The 25,043-nt window shown below is 45.5% G+C and overlaps 1 protein-coding gene across 3 annotated transcripts in view; it reads left to right on the forward strand.

Moving 5' to 3' along the window:
• The first annotated feature begins 3,028 nt into the window (after positions 1 to 3,028).
• Nup214 (nucleoporin 214) overlaps positions 3,029 to 25,043 on the forward strand; it is an 83,622-nt gene continuing 61,607 nt past the window's right edge. For 2 of the 3 annotated variants that reach the window (XM_038336347.2, XM_038336348.2), the window contains exons 1-13: positions 3,029 to 3,161; positions 4,829 to 5,024; positions 5,766 to 5,917; positions 7,373 to 7,571; positions 8,103 to 8,173; positions 10,612 to 10,675; positions 11,083 to 11,186; positions 14,088 to 14,194; positions 15,073 to 15,139; positions 16,763 to 16,889; positions 18,269 to 18,430; positions 21,233 to 21,686; positions 22,890 to 23,062. In XM_038336347.2, coding sequence (XP_038192275.1) covers positions 3,117 to 3,161; positions 4,829 to 5,024; positions 5,766 to 5,917; positions 7,373 to 7,571; positions 8,103 to 8,173; positions 10,612 to 10,675; positions 11,083 to 11,186; positions 14,088 to 14,194; positions 15,073 to 15,139; positions 16,763 to 16,889; positions 18,269 to 18,430; positions 21,233 to 21,686; positions 22,890 to 23,062 — 1,921 coding nt within the window. In that variant the 5' untranslated portion in view covers positions 3,029 to 3,116. Of the gene's footprint in view, positions 3,162 to 4,828; positions 5,025 to 5,765; positions 5,918 to 7,372; positions 7,572 to 8,102; positions 8,174 to 10,611; positions 10,676 to 11,065; positions 11,187 to 14,087; positions 14,195 to 15,072; positions 15,140 to 16,762; positions 16,890 to 18,268; positions 18,431 to 21,232; positions 21,687 to 22,889; positions 23,063 to 25,043 lie in introns of those variants that run through there. The other variant, XM_038336349.2, reaches the window with a different exon arrangement.

Raw genomic sequence — 25,043 nt, forward strand, 5'->3', positions numbered from 1 at the left:
AGGGAAGGGTGACCATCTCCCAGCCTGATACTTGAGGAAGGTGTCATCCCCTCTGAAGACCTTGGGTCAGGACTCACCCTCCAGACTGGCTGTGGGTTCGGGTAAGGGCCAAGCCTGCCTTGGCAGTCTGTCTTCCCTTCAGCGTCTTGACTGATCCTCAGAGACCATTTCCAAGAATTACTGCAGTGCGTATCAAACTTGACCCATCTTACCCGAGTGGGGACCTCAGCCTGACCCTGCCCGTGTTCTGGAAACTTTTGCCCTGGCCACTCAGGACAAGACACAGTCATTCAGCAAACAAATTTATCAAGCACCCACTATATGCGCTGAGTCCAGAACCCACCAGTGAAATGGGCTGACACATGAAACGTGGGTCTCCTGGGAAATCACACCCAGCCAAGGACAATGTGATGTTAGGAAATGGGGAGGGGCAGCGGTGGCAAGAGGTCAGAAACCTGTAGTCCCAGGAATTCCAGCTGACTCGTGACTTGGAAAGACTGTTAGAAGAGCCTAAACCCTAAGTGGGAAAAGACTGGAAACTGTTGAGCTAGTGTGGTTTCCTGGGGCTCCTAGTGTCCCACAGCAGCTTGAGACTGAAGCAAATGGCATAAAATGACTGGCCCCGGTTATCCTCTGGTCTCAACCAGTCCAGTTCAGCACAGACCGTTTAGCTATGCTTCAAATGCAGTCTAGTTGATATTTAAACCCCAGCGTTCCTCCCTGTAACAGAAAATCCTGTCTACCCTCACCCCATCTGTTGACTTTTTTTTTTTTTAAAGATTAGCATCTCTCCCCATTCCTTCTGCCTCGTTCAATGGTTGGATTGGGACCTTGGACTGTATTCAGCGGGTCCAATTCTCTGTGACAGAGGAAGGTAGAACTAGTCAGGCTCAGTGGGTCCACAACTCATGGGATTATATAGCACCCCCATAAAGGACAGCAAAGGAGTGTGCCTCTGACCTCTGCAAGGTACAGGAAGGGACCCTGCGAGCCCCTTCAGTGGTCTGTATATCAACCCCTGGGAAGAGACTTAAGAATAAGCCTTAGAGGGAGGAGTTTGCATATATTTCAAACTGTATCTGTCTTTTGGCTCCAGAGTTCTTAACCTCTCTAGTTAGGGGCTTAGCTTTCTTGGGACATCAGCTGTCTTTACTTCTGAAAAAGACCAAATCTAACTGGTGTCACCAGACACATGGGGACTGCCAAGCCAAGTATGGCTTTGCCCTGTGATTCAACAGACTTGTCAGGTAGATATGGGTGAATGAGGTGTGTGCATGTGTATGTATGGGTGGGGCACCATCAGCAGATTGGAATAAACTAGACAAATTCACCAGTGTCTTTGTGTTTTTTGGGGGACAGTTCTGGCTCAGTAAATTCGGAAAAGCTAGCTGGCAAAGGTACCAGTTGAATGAGTCCCAGACAGACGATTGACTTCATCTAAGCCCAAGACCTACTTCTGCTTGACTCTCTGTAGCCCTAGCTGTGCTGGAACTCGCTTTGTGGACCAGGCTGGCCTCAAACTCAGAGATCTGCCTGCCTCTGCCTATGCACCACACATTGTTGTAACAACAACAACGCTGGGAGGAGGGGAAGGAGTGGGAATTTGGAAAATCTAGCCAGGCTGTGGTGGTGCACGCCTTTAATCCCAGCACTAGGGAGGCAGAGGCAGGCGGATCTTTGAGTTTGAGGCCAGCCTGGTCTACAAGGCAAGTTCCAGGACAGGCTCCAAAGCTACAGAGAAACCCTGTCTCGACACCCTTCCCAAAAAAAACTAATGAATTAAAATAAAAAAATTAAAAAAACCCACCACCACCACCACAACAACAAAAAATGTTGTGAGAAAGATGCCATGCTACAGAGCTCATGTGGAGGGGTTTTTTATTGCAGGAAAGGGAATGGGAAAGAGGTGAGGGAAGAGACCAGCCTCTGGGGACAGGAATGGCAGAAGAGAAAAAAAGAGAGGGAGAGAGAGACAGGAGGTGGAAAGGGAACCCAACTAACATGCAACACGTAGTGGCTGCAGCTGAGGAAGCAATCTGTCAGGACCCTAAGGGAAAAGCCAGTACAGAGGCCTGAATACTAACCACGCCCGGCTCCTCTTCTACTTTTATCATTATTTTACAATGAGAAGAGGCGTGGGACACATAACTCGTTGAAAACAGCACATGACAGAATGTGCTCTCTGGACCGGTCACACCAGCTCGAAGTTAGGAACCTCTACATTTATTTTTCCAGAAAGTTCAACATCAGTTAGTACATCTAGATCTTAACCCTTCTTGGTTGAGAGCCACTGGTTAATTTGTTAACCGCTTTGTGTGGAATACCCTTATTTCATTAAACAGTTTTTTTCAGACCGGGCCTCGTGTAAACCAGGATAGCTAAGGATTGCCAAGTAGCCGAGGATGGCCCGGAGTTCCTGATCCTCAGACCTCCACCTCCCAAGAGGTGCTATTGGCAGGCACACACCACCATAACTGGGTTTCTATTAAGTCACCAAACCCCTACTGGAAGGTTAAAGCCGACCCTGTGAATATGGCTTTTGCTCTGAAATGATTGTCAAAACATATCTTTACTCCTTTTCAGCTTCGTTTTCAGTTTGGGGCTAAAGAGTTCAACAACGGGACACGCCAGTCCACCTACTATCTGAATCTCTTTGCCCGCTCTTCCTACCTAACCCCTCAAAGCTGTCCCTTGGACACAGTTTCAAGTTTCTAACTTCTCTGAGTCGGAAGCTACTACAGCCCTGCAGATAGGAGCTGCGGGTAATTTTCCAGTCTTTGACAAAAGCGTGCGCCGCTCAACGAAACCTTCCGAAAACGGGTGTGCGCGCGCGGATCTGGAAGGGAGGGCGTCGGCGCGCGCCTCGTGGCCACTCCCCGGAAAACGGGCCAATGGGGCTGGTGGACAGGCAAGCAGGCAACTTCGGATGAGCCCGCGACTGACTCGGGCCACCCCGCAAACCGGCGTGGTTGACGTCAGCTATGCGCGCCGGAAGCGCGTGTCTCTCGCGCGCCGCTGGCACCAGCGAGAGGAAGTCGGGGCCCGAGTGGCCTGGGCTGTGTAGGAAAGGCTGCGGGCGGCAGCGGCAGCTTCTTGGACGCCCCAAAGGCGGCACGATGGGAGACGATATGGATGCCGTAGTCCCTGAGCGGGAGATGAAGGTAGATATTGGCTGGGTCCTCCCTGCCTGCGGTAGCCCTGGAGTTGCCCTGGAACGCCCCCCACCCCCTCCTGCTTCCAACAGTTTGCCAGGTTCAGAGCGCCGGCCTCACAGCGTCCGCAGTCCCCCCAAGGGCGGGCCACTTGCCCTTAGGTGGGCTTGGCCACGCCTCTTAAGTTACTCTTGCTACTCTCACGTGCTGGTCGCCATAGGAGTAACAACGGCTTTTTTGTTTATTGCGTGCGAGGTGCTGTGGCTATCGTCACCATAGCCCCTACAACTAGCTCTTAAAGAGAGCAAATTGAAGTTCTGGAAGTAAATTATCCAAAGTTACGTGGCCGAAGCCTTAAGTCTTATTTTGTTTAAGACAGGTTCTCTTGTAGTCCAACTAAGTTGGCTTCTGTCTGCTTGAGGCTGGTCTTGCACTCTTGATGCCCCTGCCTCCACCTCCCGAGGGCTGGGATTATTGGTGTGCATCACCACAGTTGGTGTAGCCCCTCGCTTAGCTTGAAGGTGGTCCAGACTACCCGAGGTGGAACCAAGAAACACTTCTGCCTTCCAAAATCCCTAGTTAATTGGAATAGAAAGACAGTTTGGCCCTGGAAGTCAGCTCGAAGGTAGGAAATTAAAGGGAAGGCACTTGGCTGTGATGATAAGAGGGATGCCCCTCCCCCCACGTGTGGATACTGTATTGATAGTTGATTTATATAATCTGGCAGAATAAAAGCACAGAACCATAGACAGCTGGAAATGAGTGAGTTGCAGAAAGGAGTTAGCCATTTGTGTGAACAGCGAATTGCTAGAATCGCTAAAATGCAGATACGGGAGAGTGGCCCATATCATGCTTAGAAATAGTGGCATCAGCGCCTGTGCTGAGCCCCCTGATGGGCATGGGTCATGCTCCTCAGCTATGCTGGGGTGGAGAGGCCTTAGAACCACAGGATGAAAAGCAGTGTCGCTGCCAGCACCAGAAATGAGAGCTTTTTTGTATTGCTTCATCACACTGGCCCTCCACACAAAGGCCATCAAGACCCAGTAATATAGTCATGACTATTAGGATGATAATCACAAAGATGTGGGGAAAGTTGTTTGAACCTTTGCCCACTATATTCAACTAGATTTGAGAATATTTCCATCTACCTTTGAGTAAATATGCATTAAACATGCACTACAAGGAAAATAGTATGCGTGGTTGTGCTAGACACTGTTTATGAAACATACCATATGGCTCAATAGAAACAAATTTTCTCCTGGAGCTGTCACATTCTTTTCACTAAAACCCTGACCTAAAGATGGGTTTATTGGGTGGGGTGGGGCAGAAATGCAGCTTAGCAAAGTGATTACAGACTAATCCCCAGGAACTGGAGTTACGGTTGTGAGCTGCTATTTGGATGCTGGGAAGTGAACCCAGATCTTTTGGGATAGCGGCTAGTGATCTTAACCACTGAGCCCTCTCTCCAGCCCTCGGTATTTCATTCAACAAATGTTAATGAATATTCAGCCATGCATCACCAAAAGTATAGAGAGTCTTAAAACAGAAAATTGTTGGCCTCTGGGTAATAGTGTATTTTGTTATTTTGAAATTGTGTTTATGGACTATAATAGTAAACATAATCTAATTTAACTTCTTCCTTCCTGGAAATTGATCTTGTTTCACCCCCCAAACAGGACTTTCAGTTTAGAGCATTGAAGAAAGTGAGGCTCTTTGACTCTCCTGAGGAGTTGCCCAAGGAGCGCTCGAGTGTGCTTGCCATATCCAATAAGTATGGTATGCTCTTTGCTGGTGGGACCAATGGCTTGTGTGTTTTTCCTACCAAAAGCCTTCTTATCCAGAACAAACCTGGAGATGATCCCAATAAAATTGGTAAGCACTTTGACATATTGTATAGCAGAGGTGGCCTGTGGTGGCATGCTAATCGACTTGTTTCCTTTCTGAGACACAATTTTAGTGTGAAAGTTAAAATTGCTTATATGCTTAAGATTGCCTTGCAGAGTAGGGTGCCAAGAGCCCTGCCTTTCTGAGTTTTCTCTTTAACCCTCTGTGCTTTCGTTTCTGTGACCTGTTCTTTAAGATCAGGGAAGAAGAAATCACTGTTGTGCTGTGCTTTTCTTTTGCTCAGTTGAACTTGAACTCTGGCTGTCCAGGAGAAGGCATGACAGAACCAACCCAGCAGATGGAAATGTGTATTTGGGGCATTGTAGCAAAAGCCTCTTCAGCAAGGGCAATAGGAAGTCTTGGAATATTTAATGCATCATTACCTCCTTATAGGAAAGTTAAGCTGGACAGTAGTGACCCATGCCTTTTATCCTAGCCCCAACCCCAGAGGCAGAGGCAGGTGGATCTCTATGAGTTCAAGGCCAGCCTAGTCTACAGAGTGAGTTCCGGGACAGCCAGGGATACAAAGAGAAACCCTGTCTGGGGAAAAAGAGAGAGAGAGAGAAAAAACCAGTTAGCAGGAAAGTTAAAATTAGTTCCTATAACTAAGGATCCAAAGGTATAATGTTTATATAGATAGCAAAATGTTTCATATTGACTTGGATAAAGGATTGTGGCTGTGTGCCTAGAACATGCTGTTTTTTGCTTTGTTTCTTGTGTTTTTTGTAGTTGAGACAGTCCAGGGCTTGAATGTCCCTCTGAAATTCCCCGTACATCACCTGGCACTGAGCTGTGACAACCTCACGCTCTCTGCATGCATGGTGTCCAGTGAATATGGCTCTCTTATAGCTTTTTTTGATGTCCGCACGTTTTCAAATCAGGTAAGCTACCGTAACTGTAAACTGTATTTCCAACACGGAGCAAAGAGGCTTCCTCATAGACAGTCTAACCTGGGAGCTGTGTGAACTGATGGCAGGGCTGCTCCGTGGTATGGCAGGGGCGTTTCTGTTGGAGATGGAGGGAGTGAAGAGTCCAGAGCGTAGAGAGAAGGAAATAGACTGAACATGGCCTGCAGACAGGATGTGGCGAGAGAGTAGAGTAAACAGTGAGTGTAGAGGGGAGAGAGCAGATTGGGAATAGCAGACTTATAAGGAGACTGGGTAGCTTGGGGGTGGGGGAGTCCGTGAGCGCTAGGGAATTTAGGATAGGGGAAGAGGTTAGGTGCTAGCATGGGCTTTGAAATGTGTAACAGATATTTATGATACTGAAGGAACTGGAGGCCAGCACGAGCTCTGATATGCTAATAGGCACCTTAGGTGACATGGACCTCTTTGGAGGTAAGGGAAATGACTCCTTTTGGCAGATGGGAACCAGTTTCAGAAGTTCCTGAGGAATGCTGGCTCTTAATCTAACCATCAGAAATCCTCCTATTGTCCTGGTTGAGCCCATTTCTGGATATTTGCAGTTTGGGGAATTGGAGTAGTTTCCTTTTGACTGACAGATGCATCTCAGGTTGACATGTGAAGTCTTTCTGGATTAAAATATAGGTCACAAAATATTCCTTAAATATAGACTTGTCTTTGAAACAGAAAGCATTTTAGCAAAATATTTTATACTAAGCCCTGTATCAAGGTAACATTTCTTGTTTACATGCAAGAATGCTACTTGAGGAAGCTTAGGGATTTGCCCTGTGACAGATATGGAGCTAATGGAGAAGGCTGGTGTCAGTGTTGTTTGATCTGGGCTCTCCTGATGCAGTGTCTCTCCTGAGGCAGGCTTTTCAGTAGCAGTGTAGAATGCTGGCTATATGTTTGGGATTAGGTGTTTGTATGGCTTGTCTTTTTTCATGCTTCTTGTAGTAGGTACACTGTCTTCATTTTACAGATGGAAAGACAGATTTCAGAGAGTTTAACACTGGCCAAGCATGCTAGCACACATCTGTAGTCCCTAGACTGCAGAAGGCAGATAGTGAGTTTGAGACCAGGCCAGGCTAAAGAACCTGTCTCAGAAAGTAGAACAAATAAAACTCACGCCCACCAAAAGCCAAAGAAAGAAATCTAAAAGCCTAGCCAGGGTCACTAAGCAGATCCGAGACTCCTGCTTTGCGTATCCCGACCAGCAGTCCCTCTGAGTGTAGTGAAGTAACTGACGGCCTTTCTAAGTTCCATTGAATTGTCTGTGACTAATAGATCGCTATGCAGGCCCTTCTTTTTCCCCTTGGTTATGAAGAACTAGAGTTTGATTTAAGAAAGGATGCATATTCAATCATTTCCTCTGAATCCTAAGTGCCTTTGTGATTATTAATTTATTTTGCATTTGTACCCTTATTGTAACAGGCAAAGCCACTGAAACGGCCATTTGCCTATCATAAGCTTTCCAAGGATGCAGACGGGATGGTGACTGATATGAAGTGGAACCCCACTGTCCCTTCCATGGTGGCAGTTTGTCTGGCTGATGGCAGTATTGCTGTCCTGCAAGTTACAGATGTGGTGAAAGTGTGTTCCACTCTTCCTCCCTCGGCAGCAGTTACATGTGGTGGGTAATAAAGGCTTCCCGCCCATAAAGTACAATAATGACAAGCTATTTAAAAATTAATTTCTGGATGGCCTTCTTTGTTTTGTGTGGATTGCTGGGGATGGGGAGAGGGTGGAAATTGAGAATATCCTTTATTTTTATAGTTAATGGTCTTGAAACCAAACAGCATATATGAATTAATTTGAATGTGCTTGTGCTATTGAGAGAAAGAAATATTTGAGCACAGCTCACTTAAAATTGGATTTTTGAAAATAATAGTTGCTGAGTGGCCATCTGGAAGTCATTTGTACCTCTATGAAAAGCACTAGAAGTAACAAATAGAAACATCAGGGTGATTCCTGATCATTTAAACACCTTCATTCTTGTCTTGCAAAATTCCACTGGTAAGTAGTCATTGGCTTGTATTGTAAACTGGTTGTACTTTTCTCCACTCTGCTTGGGACGATCTCTTTTGGAGTGATTGTTGCTGTCTAGATCTTGGGGTCTGCTTTCTTTTCACTGGGTTTTTAATTGGTGGCATTCTCTTCATAGTGTGCTGGAGCCCCAAAGGAAAGCAGCTGGCCGTAGGAAAGCGGAATGGAACCGTGGTCCAGTACCTTCCTGTGAGTTCCTGCTTTGCATCTGAGAAATTACCATTGTTGGGGGTGGTTTGGGAACATCTTTGTGGCTTTTTTTCATTTTTGCTATGAATAAAGCCATTTGTGATTGGGAACATCTTAGTGTTAGAGTGCTTGGCTAGCATGAGGCCTTGGGTTCCGTCCTTAGCACTACAAAATAAACAAAAAGGAATATTCATTGTAATCAATCTCTCCATAAATGCAGAAAAGATTTGCCCTCTTTGCTGTGTCCCCCAGCCCTTCCTCTCGCTTACGTCTGTTCATACAAACTGCTGGTATGGAAAGCGCTGTTCTTGTTCTCCCTTTGAAGAAGAATGTGCTCCTGCGCTGTGCGCTATTTCCCCGAGCTTCGTATTTCCAGTTTTCCTTTTTTTTTTTTTTTTTTTTTTTTTTTGAGACAGGATTTCTCTGTAGTTTTGGGGCTTGTCCTGGAACTAGCTCTTATAGACCAGTCTTGCATCAAACTCACAGAGATCCGCCTGCCTCTGCCTCCCGAGTGCTGGGATTAAAGGCGTGCGCCATCATCGCCTGGCTCCAGTTTTCCTTGATCAGTCTGTTTGCTCAACTTAAAAAGAAATAATTTTCAATCCTGTCATTCAGAAACAATGATATTTTAATAGGAAAAATTTCCAAATTATATTCCTTCCCTTTCTGTCATTTTGAGACATGATCTCAGTATGTTGTTCAGTTGGTCTTCAAACTCTTCCTCCTCCTGCTCTAACTCCTAAGTGCTGGCTCATTGGCATGCACCGTGGCTTCTTAAAATATACCAGGAAATGTTGGAATAAAACAGAAGGAGGCATTTCTACTCATAACCATTCTTTGTTACTTGGCTTCATTGGAGACCTTTGATGTGTGTGAATGAAATCTGTTTAGCAACTTGCATAGAGGGGCAATTCGACATAAACAGCTTGAAAAGAAACAGGGTTGAGAAGCTGATACTGTAACAGAGTCACTCTGTTAAAGGACAGTCTTTATTTCCAACCCTCTTAAATGTGTGGTGTCTCTGGTTGTGGACATCAAACAAAGCAGATGCTCTTGTTGCATTTTTTCCTCTTCTCCTTAGGGGGAGTTTTTTTGAGTTATTTATTTTATATGCATTGGTGTTGTGCCTGCATGGGTGTCTGAGTGAAGGTGTCAGAACTCCTTGAACCAGAGCTAAGACAGCTGTGAGCGGCCGTGTGGGTGCTGGGAATCGAACCCAGGTCCTCTGGAAGAGCAGCCAGTGCTCTTAACCATTGAGCTGTCTCTCCAGCCCCTGGTTTTTTTTTTGTTGTTGTTGTTGTTTTTTGTTGTTTTTTTATGACAGGGTCTCACTTTGTAGACTGTACTGGGCTTGAGCTCAGATATCCACCTGCCTCTGCCTCAGGAGTGTTGGGATCAAAGAAGTGTGTCATCACACCCATCAAAAAAATTTTGATTTATTTATGGTTCTGAGTGTTTTGCCTGCAAGTGTGTATATGTACCACATGCATGCATTGTACCTTTGGAGGGCAGAAGAGAGCTATCAGATCTGGAACTCCAGTTAGAATGGTTGGAAGCTAACATGTGGGTACTAGGAATTAAACTCAGGTCCTCTGTAAGAGCAGCCAGAGCACTGACCACTGAGCAATCTCTTTAGTAACTGGAAGTACAGGCAATCACCTTTGTTTGTTGTCGAACATCATGTGAGATTGGGTGCATAGTCTTTTGGGAGGCATCAGCCTCTAAAATGAGAATGCGGTTTATTGACTTGTATTGCTTGTTTGTTTGCTTGCTTTTGAGGCAAGGTCTGTCTATGTAATCCTGACTGACTATCCTGGAACTCTGCTATGTAGACCAGGCTGACTTCAAACTTACAGAGATCTGCATGCGTCTGTCTCTGGGGGTGGGACTGGGTTTAAAGGCATATGCCACCACTTCAGAGCTACTTTTTTTTTGGGGGGGGGGGGGAGTTGGTTTTTTCAAGACAGGATTTCTCTGTAGCTTTGGAGCCTGTCCTGGAACTAGCTCTTATAGACCAGATTGGCCTTGAACTCACAAGGCCTGCCTCTGCCTTGTGCTTGGATTAAAGGCGTGCGCCACCACTGCCCAGCTTACTTTTTTATTTTTATGAGGTTTTCTTTCCAGTTCTATGCAGGCAGCTTACAATCTCTTCGGAGGCTCTCTGGTAGTCTACTGCGTAGACGGACTCAGTGATCTTCTTGATGGGCATGTGCATCAGTACTAATAGTTGTGCATTGTGAGTGCTACTGCATTGAGCATCTCACCAGCTCCAGCGGAAGGGGCTCATGTGAGCATTTCCCAGGGTAGGGTGTGCTAGGAGTAGATGGTGCTCTCTTTGTTTGGGGTTATGGAGGGGAGTTAGAACATCAGTTTCTAGGTGATCTGAGTTACATTAATTTAAGCATTGTTTCATTTGACATTTTTCAAATCTCTTTCAGACTTTGCAGGAAAAAAAGGTCATTCCATGTCCTCCATTTTATGAGTCAGATCATCCTGTGAGAGGTAACAACTGCTTTGCTTATTTTCTGGGCTCTATTGCAGCCATTCTAGCCATGTGAGATCCTCTGTCCCTGCTCAGGAGAGTGTAGAAGCCAGTTTCACAATGTCATGAGTTACTATATAATAGCTTGAAATAGATCTCGCATTTTTACAAGAATTCTCCCTTCACCCTAATAATAATCGTGTAGAAAACCCACTATTTTTAAGAAACTGTGCTAATTGATGCATTTGTATCTGTGAATTATCCTTATTCAGTGGAGTATGGACCTTTGCTAAAAGCCTTAGTACTTTTCTTTCTTTGTCTAAGTTAACTCTTGTAGCATGTGGTGACTATTCCAAACATAGATGCATTTAGCTGTATCTTCCTGCTGAGATTGGTGACCTAGGAATCAGAGGTGTGTGTTTTTCAGTTCTGGATGTGCTGTGGATTGGTACCTATGTCTTCATGATAGTCTATGCTGGTGCAGACGGGGCCTTGGAAACCTGTCCAGATGTGGTGATGGCTTTACTCCCGGTAAGCATGTGAAAAGAGCACCTTTGTTTTCTGAGAGTCACAGAAGTCGTCTAATAAGCTAACTCAGAATTAAATCCCTTTCCTTATTGGCTGTGATTGTAGAGTCAGGTGTAAGGTTTCAATGTTATACTGTGGGCCTGGGACCAAAATGATGGTGTCCATTTAGAGCACTGACTTTGTTACTGTTCTCTTGCTATGAAAAGGCACCATGACCAGGGAAATTCTTACAAAAGAAAGCAATCATTTGGGGTCTTGCTTATAGTTTTCAAGGTTAGTCCATGATCATGATGGCAGGAGGCAGACAGGCATGGCACTACAGAGGTAGCCAGAAAGAGAGACTCTTGGACTAGGGTGGGCTTTTGAAACCCTAAAGCCTGCTCTCCAGTGACAAACTCCTTGCAACAAGGCCACACCTCTGAATCTTTCTCAAAGTTCCACTAACTGGGGATCAAGCATTCAGGCATATGTACCCATGAGGGTAAGTCTCCTTCAGACCACCAAAGGCTTGGGGTGTGTGTGTGTGTGTGTGTGTGTGTGTGTGTGTGTATTTTGAGGCCTGTGTAGCCCTGGCTGTCCTGGAACTTGCTCTGCTGGGCTGGCCTCGAACTCATGAACATTCCCTTGCCTCTGTCTCCCTAGTGCTGGGGTTAAAGGCGTGCACCACTACCGCCTGGCCCTATTATGAGGTACAGGTAGTTTGGGCACTGCTTTAAAGCTGAGCATGCAGGGGACCAGGTCAGAGTCCTTGCTTTTAAGGATCCCATGCGCTGATGAATGGGGGAGTTAATAATCTGTAGTCAGAGTCATGGAGAGAAGAAAGTGGGATCCACAAGATTACTTAGAAATATTAGAGAAAGACACCTAAAAAGGCCATCTTGAAAAACAAACAAACAACATTATTTAGTGTTCCTCCTTTAGAACTTCTACTATTGGGAGTTTTTTCCAGTTCTTCCTTAATAAGCCTGTTTGCTCTGCTTAAGAAAGAATTTTAATCCTACCATCAAAAAACAACTTGATATTTTTATATATAGATTTCCAGTTCATCACTCTGTTTTCTATCTTGGAGACAGGGGCTCATGGTATAGTCCAGTTGGTCCTCAGACTTTTTTTAAAAATAATTTATTAAGCTTTTTTTCTAATGTGCATTAGCGTGAAGATAGCAGATCCCAAAAAACTGGAGTTACAGACAGTTGTGAGCTGCTGTGTTGTTTTTGGAGGCCGCTCGTTTGTTCCTGGCCACTTAGTCCTGAAATAATCACTCAGAAACTATATTATTTGAATCATTGCTTGGCCAATAGCTTAAGAGTATTTCTAGCTAACTCTTATATCTTAAAATAACCCATTTCTATTAATCTGTGTATTGCCACATGGCTATGGCTTACTGGCAAGGTTCTAGTGTGACTGTCTCCTATGGATGGCTACATGGCTTCTGTGACTCCGCCTTCTTTCTCCCAGCATTCAGTTTAGTTTTCCCCACCTAGCTCTAATCTACCCTATCAGAGGCCAAAGCAGCCTTTTTATTCATTAACCAGTATACAGAGGGACTTTCCACACCACCATTTGTGTGCTGGAATTAAACTTGGGTCCTCTGGAAGAGCAGCCAGTGCACTTAACCGCTGAGCCATCTCTCCAGCTCTAGTCCTCAAACTGTTAATCCTCCTGCTCTTCTCTTAAGTGCCGGGTCAGGAAATGTCAAAATCAAACAGAAGGGGCTTTCTAGTCCTGGCTTTATTGGGAGCCTCTCATGTCCATTAGTGACGTCTGTAAGAACAGTGTAGAATGGATTTGGTTCTTTCTGTGCTGCTCCATGTCCCTGTTTCCAAGAGACCATTTTCTGTCTATGCTGGGTGGTGATTCTGTGTATTTTTAATATACATATTGAGAAACGAAATCTCTAGGTGAGGATAGCTGCCTTTTTTTTTCCTTGTAGGGGTTTTGTTGCTTGTTTTTTGATGTTAAGGATTTAATCTGTTCCACACTCACACAAGCCAGCGTTCCATTACTGGATTATGTCTCTAGCCCTTGGTTTTCTTGCTAAAGAGTTCAGTTTGGCCATGAACTCAATTCTTTTGCCTCTGCCTCCCAACTGCTGGAATTATATGCACATTCCATTGTGCCCAGTTGATGTGTGCCCCTGATGAGCTTTAGAAAGCATGCCCGTCTCAGGAGAGTTGTACCAGTTATGTCTTACCACTACCGCGGCTCCCTGCACGGGGTTAGTGTGAGGTGGGTCCACATTTTAGTCCTTGCCAGTGTGGGAAAAGGTGTCTTCGTGAATTTTTTTCTTTTCTTATTTTTTTCTTTTTGAGACAGGATCATTTACACTGTAGCCCAGGGTGAACTGGAACTCACTCTGTATCCCAGGATGGCCTGAAGTTTTCAACAGTCCTGCTTTAGCCTTCCAAATGCTAGGCTTATAAGGGTGAGCCACTCTACCAGGTTGTTGTAGTAACTCTTGGATGTCTGCTGAGGTTCAGTTTAAAATCACGTTCATTGAGATGTTTTTGACAATCTTAGTAACTCCCTTCCTTGGGAGTAGCATGGACACCACTGCTGGCCAAGTGCTGGTGCTTCCTGCAGTAGACTGAGAGGGCTTGATGAAGCTGTCTTCATAGCACTCGGGACCTAAGGAAGTTTGTGGCTCTGCCTTGCAAGTGAGAAGACCAGGTAGCACAAAGGCTGTCCTGCGGCAGGTTCTAGCGGAACACAAGTTCCTTCGACTTGCCTGGTGATGGGGTTCCTATTCCTATGAGTGCCCTTCAGAGTTCATCCATATGTTTGTGCACAGAAATTGCAACAAGTTTCTGATTACGCTTAAGTGATTTTGTTTTGAGATTGTGAGCTGGGTAGGCGTCCAGAAAATTTGCACGTAAGATTTCTCTCCCTTCCTCTTGTTTATAGAAAAAGGAAGAGAAGCACCCAGAGATATTTGTGAACTTCATGGAGCCCTGCTACAGCAGCTGCGCAGAGCGGCAGCACCATTACTACCTCAGTTACATCGAGGAGTGGTGAGCGAGAGCCGCTGCCGCGGTCAGAACACACACCAGTCTCTGAGTTCCTGTAGGGAGCTGTGCAGTAAGAGAGCAAAGCACAGGCTGATAGCCCTCGGTGTATTGTCAGCTGATGGGTAACAATGTCCTCATGGCTATGATGTCTGCTTTCCAATCCGGATTTATTTATATTCAGTGTGTATTAATTTGCAAAGTCAATAAATGTGCACCCACCCCTCCCCACCCGTTTGTTTTTTGAAGCAAGGTCTCACTGTTAGTCCTGGCTGTCCTGGACTCACCGTATAGACCAGGCCAGCCTCAGACTCAGGTCTGCCTGCCTCTGCCTCCAGGGTTGGGGCTAGGATTAAAGGCGTGCGCCATGACACCCAGCATCACGAAGTCCAGTTTTCTCAACGGCAGTGAGTGCCAACAGTGACAGTACTGATTGTTTGTTTTGAAAAAGAGTCATTTGTAGCTCAGGTTACCCTTAAATTTACAGTGCTCCTCCTGCCTCAGCCCTCTGAGTGCTGGGATTGCAGGCATCAGCTGTCACCTGGGTTAAACATGCTGATACTTAGGAACCCATTCAGGGTTTCTCCAAGAGCAGCTTACCTTTGAGAGTCCATTGGAGCTTTTTCTTGAGCTGGACTTCCTTGCTGTGGGGCAGGATTCTTGTGAGCCCAGACTTGGTTCTGTGTGTCCCCTTGTCCTTATGTGGATAGGAGTGGGTAGGTTTTCCAGGGATTTTTGGAACTAAAAAGCCAAGCACTACATCAAGTACCTTCCGTCTTCTCTTCGGCCTGCTAGGAAACTTTGCCCTGTGCTGCACTGTAGACCCCGTCAGACTCGAGCTGTTGGTAGACTTGAATTAATGGCTTCTTGGTTTTGTTCTTAAGGGATTTAGTGCTGGCAGCATCTGCAGCCTCAACAGAAGTTAGCATCCTTGCTCGACAAAGTGATCAGGTAAATTTCTGCTTTTTTGTCACTTTTGTGTTGAATGACACTATTTTGAGAGAGGTCGCGTGGAGGTGGCTGGTTAAGACTGTAATGCATGTCCCTTTCACGGAGCTTTTAGTGCAAAGGCTAAAGGATAAAATGCCTCGAGCAATAGCTTCTCTTTAGTGATGAAGTGATCAGGCCTGCTTTTTGTCCCGCCCAGCCTCCGAACAGCTAGCTTTACACCCGAAATAACAACACACAAATTGTATTCATTTAAACACTGCCTGGCCCATTAGTTCTAGCCTCTTACTGGCTAACTGTCACATCTTGATTAACCAATTTCTAATAATCTGTGTAGCACCACGAGGTGGTGGCTTACCGGCATGAGTCTAACCACCCTCCGTCTTGGGTAGGAGAAGCATGGCGTTTTCCTGACTCTGCTTTCTTTCTCCCAGCATTCTGTTTGGTCTACTCCACCTATCTAAATTCTGCCCTATCAAAAAGCCAAGGCAGTTTCTTTTTTTGTTTGTTTGGTTTTTTTTGTTTTTTTTTTTTTTTTGTTTTTCGAGACAGGGTTTCCCTGTAGTTTCTAGAGCCTGTCCTGGAACTAGCTCTTGTAGACCAGGCTGGCCTCGAACTCAGAGATCCACCTGCCTCTGCCTCCCGAGTGCTGGGATTAAAGGCGTGCACCACCACCGCCCGGCAGCAGTTTCTTTATTAACCAATGAAAGTAACACATAGACAGATGACCCTCCTACTCCACTTCTCCCTTTCTTCCCCTCCCCTCTTACACATGGCTTTACAGTGTTGGAGATTGGACCCAGAGCTTTGTGCATGCACACCAAGCTGCACCCCAACCTTGGTGTCTTTTCTCGTCCCACTCAGCCCATTTTCATAGTGTCTTTTCAGCTGTTCTCGCCAGCTTCTGTTGGCAATCCCTGCACTGCTACTGTCTGCATGCTGGCCTGTAATGTTTTCAGATCCCTTTTGGTTTGCTTGGAGGCTTACTTAAGAGTTAGAGTCAGCTTGGTTTGCAGCCTTGTGACTGTACCTTGAACACTCCTGTCCATGAATATAGCCGTGTAGTATGAGTGTGTGCTCTTCCGGGCCTGAACAGCTTGTTTTCCTAGCTTCATTACTTGTCTCCTGTTTCCTCTGACTCATGCTGCCCAGTTGGCCACAACAAAAATCTAAACAGAATGTTAATGAATCATAAGACTCAGGAGTCATTTGTTGAATAGAATGGAGCCCAGCTACGAAAACAGGAGCAAGAGGGATGTGACTGGGAAGATGTAGAAGTTTCTCGAGGAGTGTAAGCAGCAGAACTGGCCAGTGGGAGACAAGAAGACAGGCTCAGTTGCCTTCTGTCTCAGCGACTAATGACATAGGCACCTGCATGTTTAGAAACTGCCAAATTGTGGCAGATACACCGGAAGCAGGTGGAGAAGTCAGCTCACTTAGCTGCTCAGATGCTGGGGTGCTCTTGACTGACAGATGTTGTTCCAGGCCAGGGGTCAGAGTCCCCCTTCAGCACAGGAAGCTGACCCATGCCAGGTGTTCTCTGGAGCATTGCCGAGAAGACGCAGTGCAAAATGCTACACAACACACCTCTTCCTGTTTGTCCTTTTTTCTTTGCTTTCTTTTCAGACTAATTGGGAATCTTGGCTACTGGAGGACTCTAGTCGAGCGGAGCTGCCGGTGACAGACAAGAGTGATGACTCCTTGCCCATGGGCGTTGCCATAGATTACACCAATGAAGTGGAAGTCGCCATCAGTGAGTGTTGTCTAGTGATCGCTGTAGATATAGCTGTCCTCTAATGGTTGGTACTGAGAAGACATTGACACAATTATACCTGCTGAGTGGTGGAGGGTGCATCATGGCAATGTGAAGCGGCCCAAAGATGGCTACTCACTAATGAAACCACAGCCAGACACAGTTCAGGTGTCTCCCTAGATTGAATAGGTAATATCTGCTTCCCTAGTGACCTTACAAGGAGTGTTACTGTCAGTTGGCAGTGCACCCGGTACTCAGTTAAGGGAAGGATGAGGGAGTAGAGCTTCAAGCTCATGTTTTCCACATGGGGCTTGAGCATGTTCTCTGAAGATTCCTCCTCCCTGTGGAGGTCAGCAGTGACTGGGATGTGAGGCCCTGAAGAGTGTAGGCCTGAACTTGACCCGAGTCCTTGTCCTTCCCCTGGTTTGGTAGGCACATTTGGTCTGATGGTCTTGCACTCTGATACTCTTGTGTACTTAAAATTAAACTGTGAATGAGTATAAAGTAGCTTAACTCACTATGTGTGTGTGTGTCCACCATCTTTTCAGTTTAGTCCCCAAACCAGCATCAACCAGAGACTCGTACTTTTTGGGGGGGGGGGAGGGGGACGGCGGTTTGAGACAGGGTTTCTCTGTGTAACAGCCCTAGTTGTCCTGGAACTAGCTCTTGTAGACCAGGCTGGCCTCGAACTCACAGAGATCTGCCTGCCTCTGCCACCTTAGTGCTGGGATTAATGATGTGCGCCACCACCGCCCGGGCAGAGACTCCTATCTTGTTGAGGTAGTGATATTTTTTTGTTCTGACAAATGAAGCTTGTCTAGAGATCAGAGGGTAGAGCTAGTCACTAGTTAACCATAGAGGCCAGGCAGTAGTGATACCTTTAATCCCAGCACTTGGGAGGAAACAGGAATATCAGGAGTTTGGGGTCACACTGGGCTGTACAAGATTGAACTAGTCTAAAAATAGAGAAACAGAGCCATGCAGTGGTGGTGCATGCTTTTAATCTTAGCACTAGGGAGGTGGAGACTGGATCTAGCACCCATTTGGTCTTTAGGGCTCATGGAGACAGGAGGACCCCTGTTGGGTCATAGAGGTGAAGTCTCTGCTTCTCAGTTCTTTGTGCTTTCACCCTCGATAACTGACTCTGGGTTTTAGAATTACGCTTTAGGGTTGTGCTGAGCCCTACTTACTGAATGGAGGGAGACTGGAGGAGAGTGACGGGAGCTCTTGCTGTAGCTGCTGCATGGAAGGCTGTTCACATTTGGTCAGCTGCTGTTGAACGGAGCCCTCAAGACCTTAATAAGCAGGGCAGCTGCCCTTCTAGGCCTCGATCTGAAAATGAACCTGGCCCTTTAAACCTTTGTTTTCTCTTTTGACAGATGATGAAAAGACTCTTCCTGCTGCTCCGGTTCTCCTGTTACTTTCAACAGATGGTGTGCTGTGTCCGTTTTATATGATCAATCAAAATCCTGGGGCTCGGTCCCTAATCAAGACCTTAGAGCTGGTCTCAATAGAAGGAGAGCGACTGCCCAAGTCATCAGGTGTGTGCCTCTGTCTGCATGTGGTCATCCCCATGGGGGCGGTGTCTGCCGTAGGAAGGTTTGGCCTGATGTCCAGAACAGTGTGCACATCTTTGCTTCCTTTCTCCAGCCCTTACTAGACTTGACAGAGACAGGTCAGCCATGTTGAGATCTGAGTTTTAAAGGCCTGTTTAATCATCAGGATTGGTCTAATGGGTAATGGACGCTGAAAAAATGTGACTGAGAGAAGTTTGTTGAGAGCAGAGAGGTAGTGAAGAGCCACTGTGCGCTGTGCTGCACTAACACTGGAAAGGGCTGTTAAACTCGAGTGCCCACTTCTGGCTAATATGGGTATGGAGACCTAGTGTCTCTGGCTCACATTTCCATTTTTTCCTTCTTTTTGAAAACATTGTTAGGTAATAATATATGTGTTGCAGAAAAATTAGAAAACCCAAGAATAGATTCCATAGACCGTCAAGGAGGAGCATAGTAAGCATTTTGGGGTGGCATCTTCATGCATACGGAGGTGCTAACGTGTATTATCAGTGTCTTTTTATTCTAACAGCATTATATCATTTGTGAGGAAAAAAGTGTCAAACTTGTTAGAAGTGCTTTTGCCCCGTATATTGAAATTTTTTTCTTGAGTTCTGTGAAAAAATACTGATACTTTTCTTCTTGTGTATAACGGGGTGATGGACTTTGAATACTCAGGAGGAGTGTGTACAATTTTTTTTAGGATGTTCTGGTGTAATCCTTACGGGCATTGAATTGATTTATGTCCGCGTGTTTTTTTGAAAGTGTTTCTTCCTGGTTCCGTAACCATTGTGTAAAAGAGGTATTCAAGTAGCCTACTGAGAGTAGTGTTAGATACTCTTCTGGAAGTGACAGTTCACATCAAAGGGTGGCGTTTTCTTTTGCTCTTGTATCCTCTCAATGCTCTTAGTATCTCTCGTGAACACAAATCGCCATGTTAGCCTAACAGCCAAGGCCAACTATTGTAAATTGTAAGTGTATTTTTTTAAAGTATTTAATATGTAGTTGAATTGACAATTGCCTTACAAAAAGTTGGGGAAGTAGAACAAATTCTAAACCAGCCATTTTGGGGAGCTGCTTCCCAGTGTTTCTGCGTGACAGCTTAATAGTACAGTTAAAATGTGGACATCATTGGAATGCTGATTTTATTTTTATTTATACGTTTTGATATTGCTTTATTGCTAATGTGATCTTACTGTGTAGTCCTGTTTGGTCTGGAACTCACAGAGATCAGCTGCCTCTGCTTCCTGAGTGCTGAGATCAAAGATTGCTGTCCCCAGCATAGCATACTGATTTTAAATTTAAGCTGTAAACTTTTCTTATGTTCTTAGCTAATGGTTATTCAAAAGAATAAACCATTCTGTTGTGTTGTTGACTTTTAAAAAAAAAATTGGGATTGTATTTACTTGCTGGATGGGGAGTGCAGATAAAGGCCGGCTTTATCTTCAGAGTGAGTTCCAGGGCAGCCAGGGCTACACAAAGAAACCCCCTGCCTTGAAAATCAAAAAAAAAGAAAGAAAGATTATATTCTTCTCATTCTTTAAATTATTTTTATAGGATTTATTCTTAAGCAAGGGATCACTGGGGCCATTTTTATGGTTTTGAGACATGTTGCAAAATGTTTTCTAAAAGTCCTGCTTAGTGTATTTGATCCCTGGCACCTGGCAAAGGCCTCAGGTTGGCTTTACCTGCTCTCAAGGACAACATGTTTTAATTGTGATATTTTAAAGGGAAGTCAAAACTTAAACTTTAAATTTACATATCTTTTTTGGTTTTGTTTCTTTTTTTGTTGTTGTTTGTTTTTTGTTGTTGTTGTTGTTGTTCTGTTCTGTTTTTGAGGCATGGTCTCACAGTGTAGCCCTGGCTGGCCTGGAACTCTGTGCAGACCAGGGTGACCTCAACTCAGATCTGCCTGCCTCTACTGGGAGGGGAGTACTGGGATTTAATGCAAGGAAGCCTGACTAAATTTACTTTTTTTTTTTTTTTTTTTTTTTTGGTTAAAGAGATTGGATAGTTGTTTCTTTTTGTGAATTAGGCTCTCTGCTTAAATTTGTTAACCTTAAAAATTAAATATAATTGACAGCTTTTTTAGGAGTTAAAACTTAGTTCGTTTCCCTCAGTTATTTTATTATGGAATACTTTGACTGTGCCAGTTCACTGTTTGCCTAATGCATTTGTAATTGCTTTTAAGTAGCGTTCTGAGGCAGAGACCTGAATGAAACTAGGGTTATGTCCTGGTTAATGAAGTAATGTGAATGAGGCTGACACCCCACTCTTAGTTTGCAGTAGCAAATTTGTTTTTTCTGCCCATGAATTCCTGTTAGCCTACTGCTCTTCCCCATCTTGGCCTTCTTCAAAATTTCACTTCCCTCCTTTTCTGTTGGTTTTGTTTTTTGAGAAAAGGTTTCTCTGTGTAGCCCTGACTGTCCTGGAACTTATTATAGACAAGGTTGGCCTGGAACTCACAGAGATCCAGCTGCCTCTGTCTCCTTCCTTAGTGCTGGCATTAAAGGCGTGCGCCACCACTTCCTGGCAAAGTTTCACACATCTTACCCTGTGGAATCCTAGGAGAAACCAACTGTCCCACCTTTTGTTTTTTGAGACAAGAGTTTCTGTGTAGCTCTGGCTGTCCTGGAACTGGTTCTGTAGAGACCTGCCTGACTACACCTTCTGTGTTCTTAACAGGCACTGTTTCCAACTTTATCAGACCTCAGCCCTCTCTCCCTTGCCTCTGTCATGCGACCACCAATTTAACTTTGTTCTTTTGTTTCTCCCTGGTTTTCGTTGCAGGAAGTTTTCCCACCACTCCAACCTCTCCTCAAGCCCCACAGAGTCTTGATGCCCCAGCAGCAGCCTCTTCGTCTCTTGCACCTGTGTCCGCTGCTGCTCCTACCACCGCCTTCCCTTTGCCGTCTGCTGGGGGAACTCCTCCTTTGTTCTCCTTTGGCCCTTCATCCTTAAAGTCATCTGCTTCTGTCACCGGGGAGCCCCCTCCGTATCCCACGGGCTCCGACAGTTCCCGAGCCCCTGTGGGCTCTGGCACCTCCACCTTCTCTTTTGCCCCTCCTTCCAAAGGCTCCCTAGCAGCGTCCCCCATGACTGCACCTGCTGCCCCCTTCACTTTTGGATCATCAAGTTTTAAGCCCACCATGGAAAGCACACCTATGTCCAGTGCCCCACACACAGGGATGAAACCTTCGTTCCCACCCTCCACCTGCTCTGTGAAAGCCAACCTGAGTGAAAAGTAAGTTAGATTCTCTGGTAGGATGGTCAGAACTACTGCACGGTGGCCACTGGACTCCGTCACTGGAGTACTGAGCCGTCTCTGTGAAGGAGGGCTTAGCAGTGGCCCTGCAGCCAGGGGAACAGTCTCTGTGAAGGAGGGCTTAGCAGTGGCCCTGCAGCCCAGCATGTCTTTCGAAGGGGGTTTTATTATTCTGTTAGAAGTTTGCACTCAAGCTGTTGCGTTGCTTTTTCAGACTCTAAAGGTAAGTGCTCCTTATTTTAAAAAGGGAGCCGCCCCGAGCATGCACCCCGGAAACGAATGGGTCTTTTGTAGTTTTCTCTCCTCGTATCCACCCTGTCTCTCAGCTGTTTTCTGTGCAGCCACCAAGGTGACTTGTGCAGTTAGGGACACATGTGATAACTCTCATGCTTGACAGTCCTCAAAGGTTTCTTGTTGCTCTCCTGTACAGTTCAAACCTTTTAGCATGGTATCTGGTTTCCCCCAGATCTAGTTCCAGCCAGCTTGCTCATACCTTATTTATTTACCTCTTTATCTGTTTTTTTTTTTTTTTTTTTTTTTTCTGTTCTCTCCACTAAACTGAGCATCTGAAAAGGATGCTCCCTTGTATTGTTCAACCTTGCAGTTGCAGTGAGTAATAAACCATCAGTTTTTGGTTCTTCTTGCGTATTGCTGGGACATGCTGCTGCAGCCACTCATGTCCATTGAACACCCTACTCTGGCCTACTCGTTCTCTAACTAAGCAGTCATCTATTGTCGGAACACTATATTGTCTGCAGACCTTTCTTGACGTATGGAGTTGACTTGACGTTCTTACTGGGCCATGGTGTCCCAAAGATGCTTGCTTCTCTGGTGTTTTTGATACCCTGGAGGTGATTATCTCGGAACAAGTTCTCATAATTGGTTGCACCACCTCCTTAAAAACAATCCAAATGCTTAGCTTGACAGGCTAGAAGATAAGTATTTCCTATCATGGAGAATTTGGCCTTTACTACATGCTTTGGTGGGGCTGTAGCTGATGCTACATTGAGCATCCTAAATGAGCAGGTGGAAACCGTGCCCTCGTATGAGTAAGCAGCGAGTGCGTAGTTTGTTGTGACTCAGTGGAGATGAGTAGTCAGTTATTCTTGGTTCGCTGCTAATGATGAGTGTGGAAGGACCCTCCAGCAGGCTGCTGTGATAGAGCTTCATTTCCACTCTCAGGTTCACCGCGGTGGCCTCTGCGCCTGCTCATAGCTCCACGAGCACACCCTCCGTGTTGCCGTTCTCCTCCTCCCCCAAGCCAGCTGCCTCTGGACCACTCAGCCATCCCACGCCTCTTCCAGCGTCATCCAGCTCCGTGCCTTTGAAGTCTGCAGTTTCTCCCTCACCATCAGGTATTCTCTGGAGCCAGCGGCTCTGTCTTCAGCTGTTTTCAGAGGAATAATATTCAACAATTTAAGAATCTTTGGTAATATATAGTGAGGCAAGGTTTTTTATGTTTTTTCTTTTTTTCATTTATTTATATTTTTTGTATGAGTGCTGTGTGTGTATACCTGCAGGCCAGAAGAGTGCATCCCCTACCATTGTATATGGTTGTGAGCCACCATGTGATTGCTGGGAATTGAACTCAGGATCTCTGAAAGAGCAACCAGTGCTCTAAACTGCTGAGCTATCTCTCCAGTCCTGTTTTGTTTTCCAAGACAGGGTTTCTCTGTAGCTCTAGATGTCCTGGAACTCACTCTGTAGACCAAGCTGACCTAAAACTCGCAGAGATCCCCTGATTCTGTCCTCAGTGTTGGGATTAAAGGCGTGAGCCACCATCCTTGTTTGTTTGTTTTGTCTTTACTTGCTTTACTGTTTTAATATGCTGTGATTGTTGTGCTCAGAATCGGGAGACTCACAGTGGTTTTAGTTCTCTTAGTCTTCCTTTAGCTGCTCGTGGATGTTCAAAGACGGCATCTTATGGCGGGGTGCTCGTCCTTACACACAGCTGCTATAATGGAAGGACAGTTATTGAACTGCCCTTCGCCATGGCAGGAGCAGCCCTCAGTGACTCCCGTGCTTACTGCTCTTGAGAGTCTAAGAACATTTTCGCCATCAGCCACTCTAAGCAAGTGATGAAATACAAATAATTCAGACAGGATTTAAGACTCCAGAGGGCAAGTGCATCTACCCTACCTTTCTCCCTTCCTGTCCTGTGTACAAGGTTGCAAAAACTATAAATACTGTGGTCTTCACCAAGGTTCAGGGCTTCCTATCATTTTGGGGGGTTGCTTATTTCTTTGTTCCTTTTATGTAAAAATTTTAAAACATGTCAGGGTTAATTGCAGACATTGTGAAACAGTTGACCTCTAGATATGTGAGATCCTGCCTTCTAAAAGGAAGAGCCAAGGAAGGCTCTTACAGCTCAGGGAATTACAGCAGTCACATCTAGAGTCCATTCAGATTTACCCCGGTCCCAAGTAAAGTTCATTCCCTGAATTCTCTGCGTAGTCTCAGTTCATTTCTTTAGCATTTATGAGAAAGCCAGCTCAGTGGTTTGGGCACCGTCCCTGTGAATTTGGTTGTTTGCACACGAGAGGACTCAGACTGCAGATCTGGCGAGCGTCAGTGATGTGCATCTGCAGGCACGCTTCCGTTCAGGCTGACTGCAGCGCATGTTTCAGTTGGGCTTGGTGGGGGTGCTTGCTGGGTGCGTGCCTGTGATTGCAGTTACTCGCAGGCCAGAGGTGTCCGACACCTGAAGTTGTTCCAGGCAGTTGTAAACCACCTGAAGTGGACGCTGGGAACCAAAGTTGGGTTCTCTGCAACTCACTCTTAATTACTGAGCCATCTCCCTGGCTCCCAATGCAGTTTTTCAGTTGGTTATTTGGGTAGCCACTTAATTGGATTTTTGTTTTGTTTAGAAGGCAGGGTTTCACTATGTAGTTCTGGCTGGTTTTGAACTCACAGATCTGTTTGGCCTGCCTCTGTCTCCTGAGTGTTGGGATTCAAGGCTGGACCACACCTGGCCTTGGGTAGCCATTTAGATTTGAATGTCTGGAATATTATTTTGGCAAATCCTGAATAGGTAATGAATGAGGAAATTTCTGAATTCTTTGAGTAAGAGAAGTTTCTTTCCTTTTGAAGTTTGCTGAAGTCACCTCACTAAACCATCTTGTCGGCCATCTTTGTGTTTTTGAGACAGGTCTCAAATGTGACCTAACCTTGCCTATACTTTATCTGTAGTTCAAGTAGTTTATCTGAGTTCAAGTACCCTTGAACTCAGAATCGTCCCTTGCTGAGCCTCCCGAGGCTGAGATTATGGGCATGCACCAGAGGACCCAGTCAGCTCTTTGTTCTCTAACACAGATTGTAAAAGGGACAATGTGTAAC

Source organism: Arvicola amphibius, chromosome 7 (assembly GCF_903992535.2).
Source record: "Arvicola amphibius chromosome 7, mArvAmp1.2, whole genome shotgun sequence".
NCBI classification, from domain to species: Eukaryota; Metazoa; Chordata; class Mammalia; order Rodentia; family Cricetidae; genus Arvicola; species Arvicola amphibius.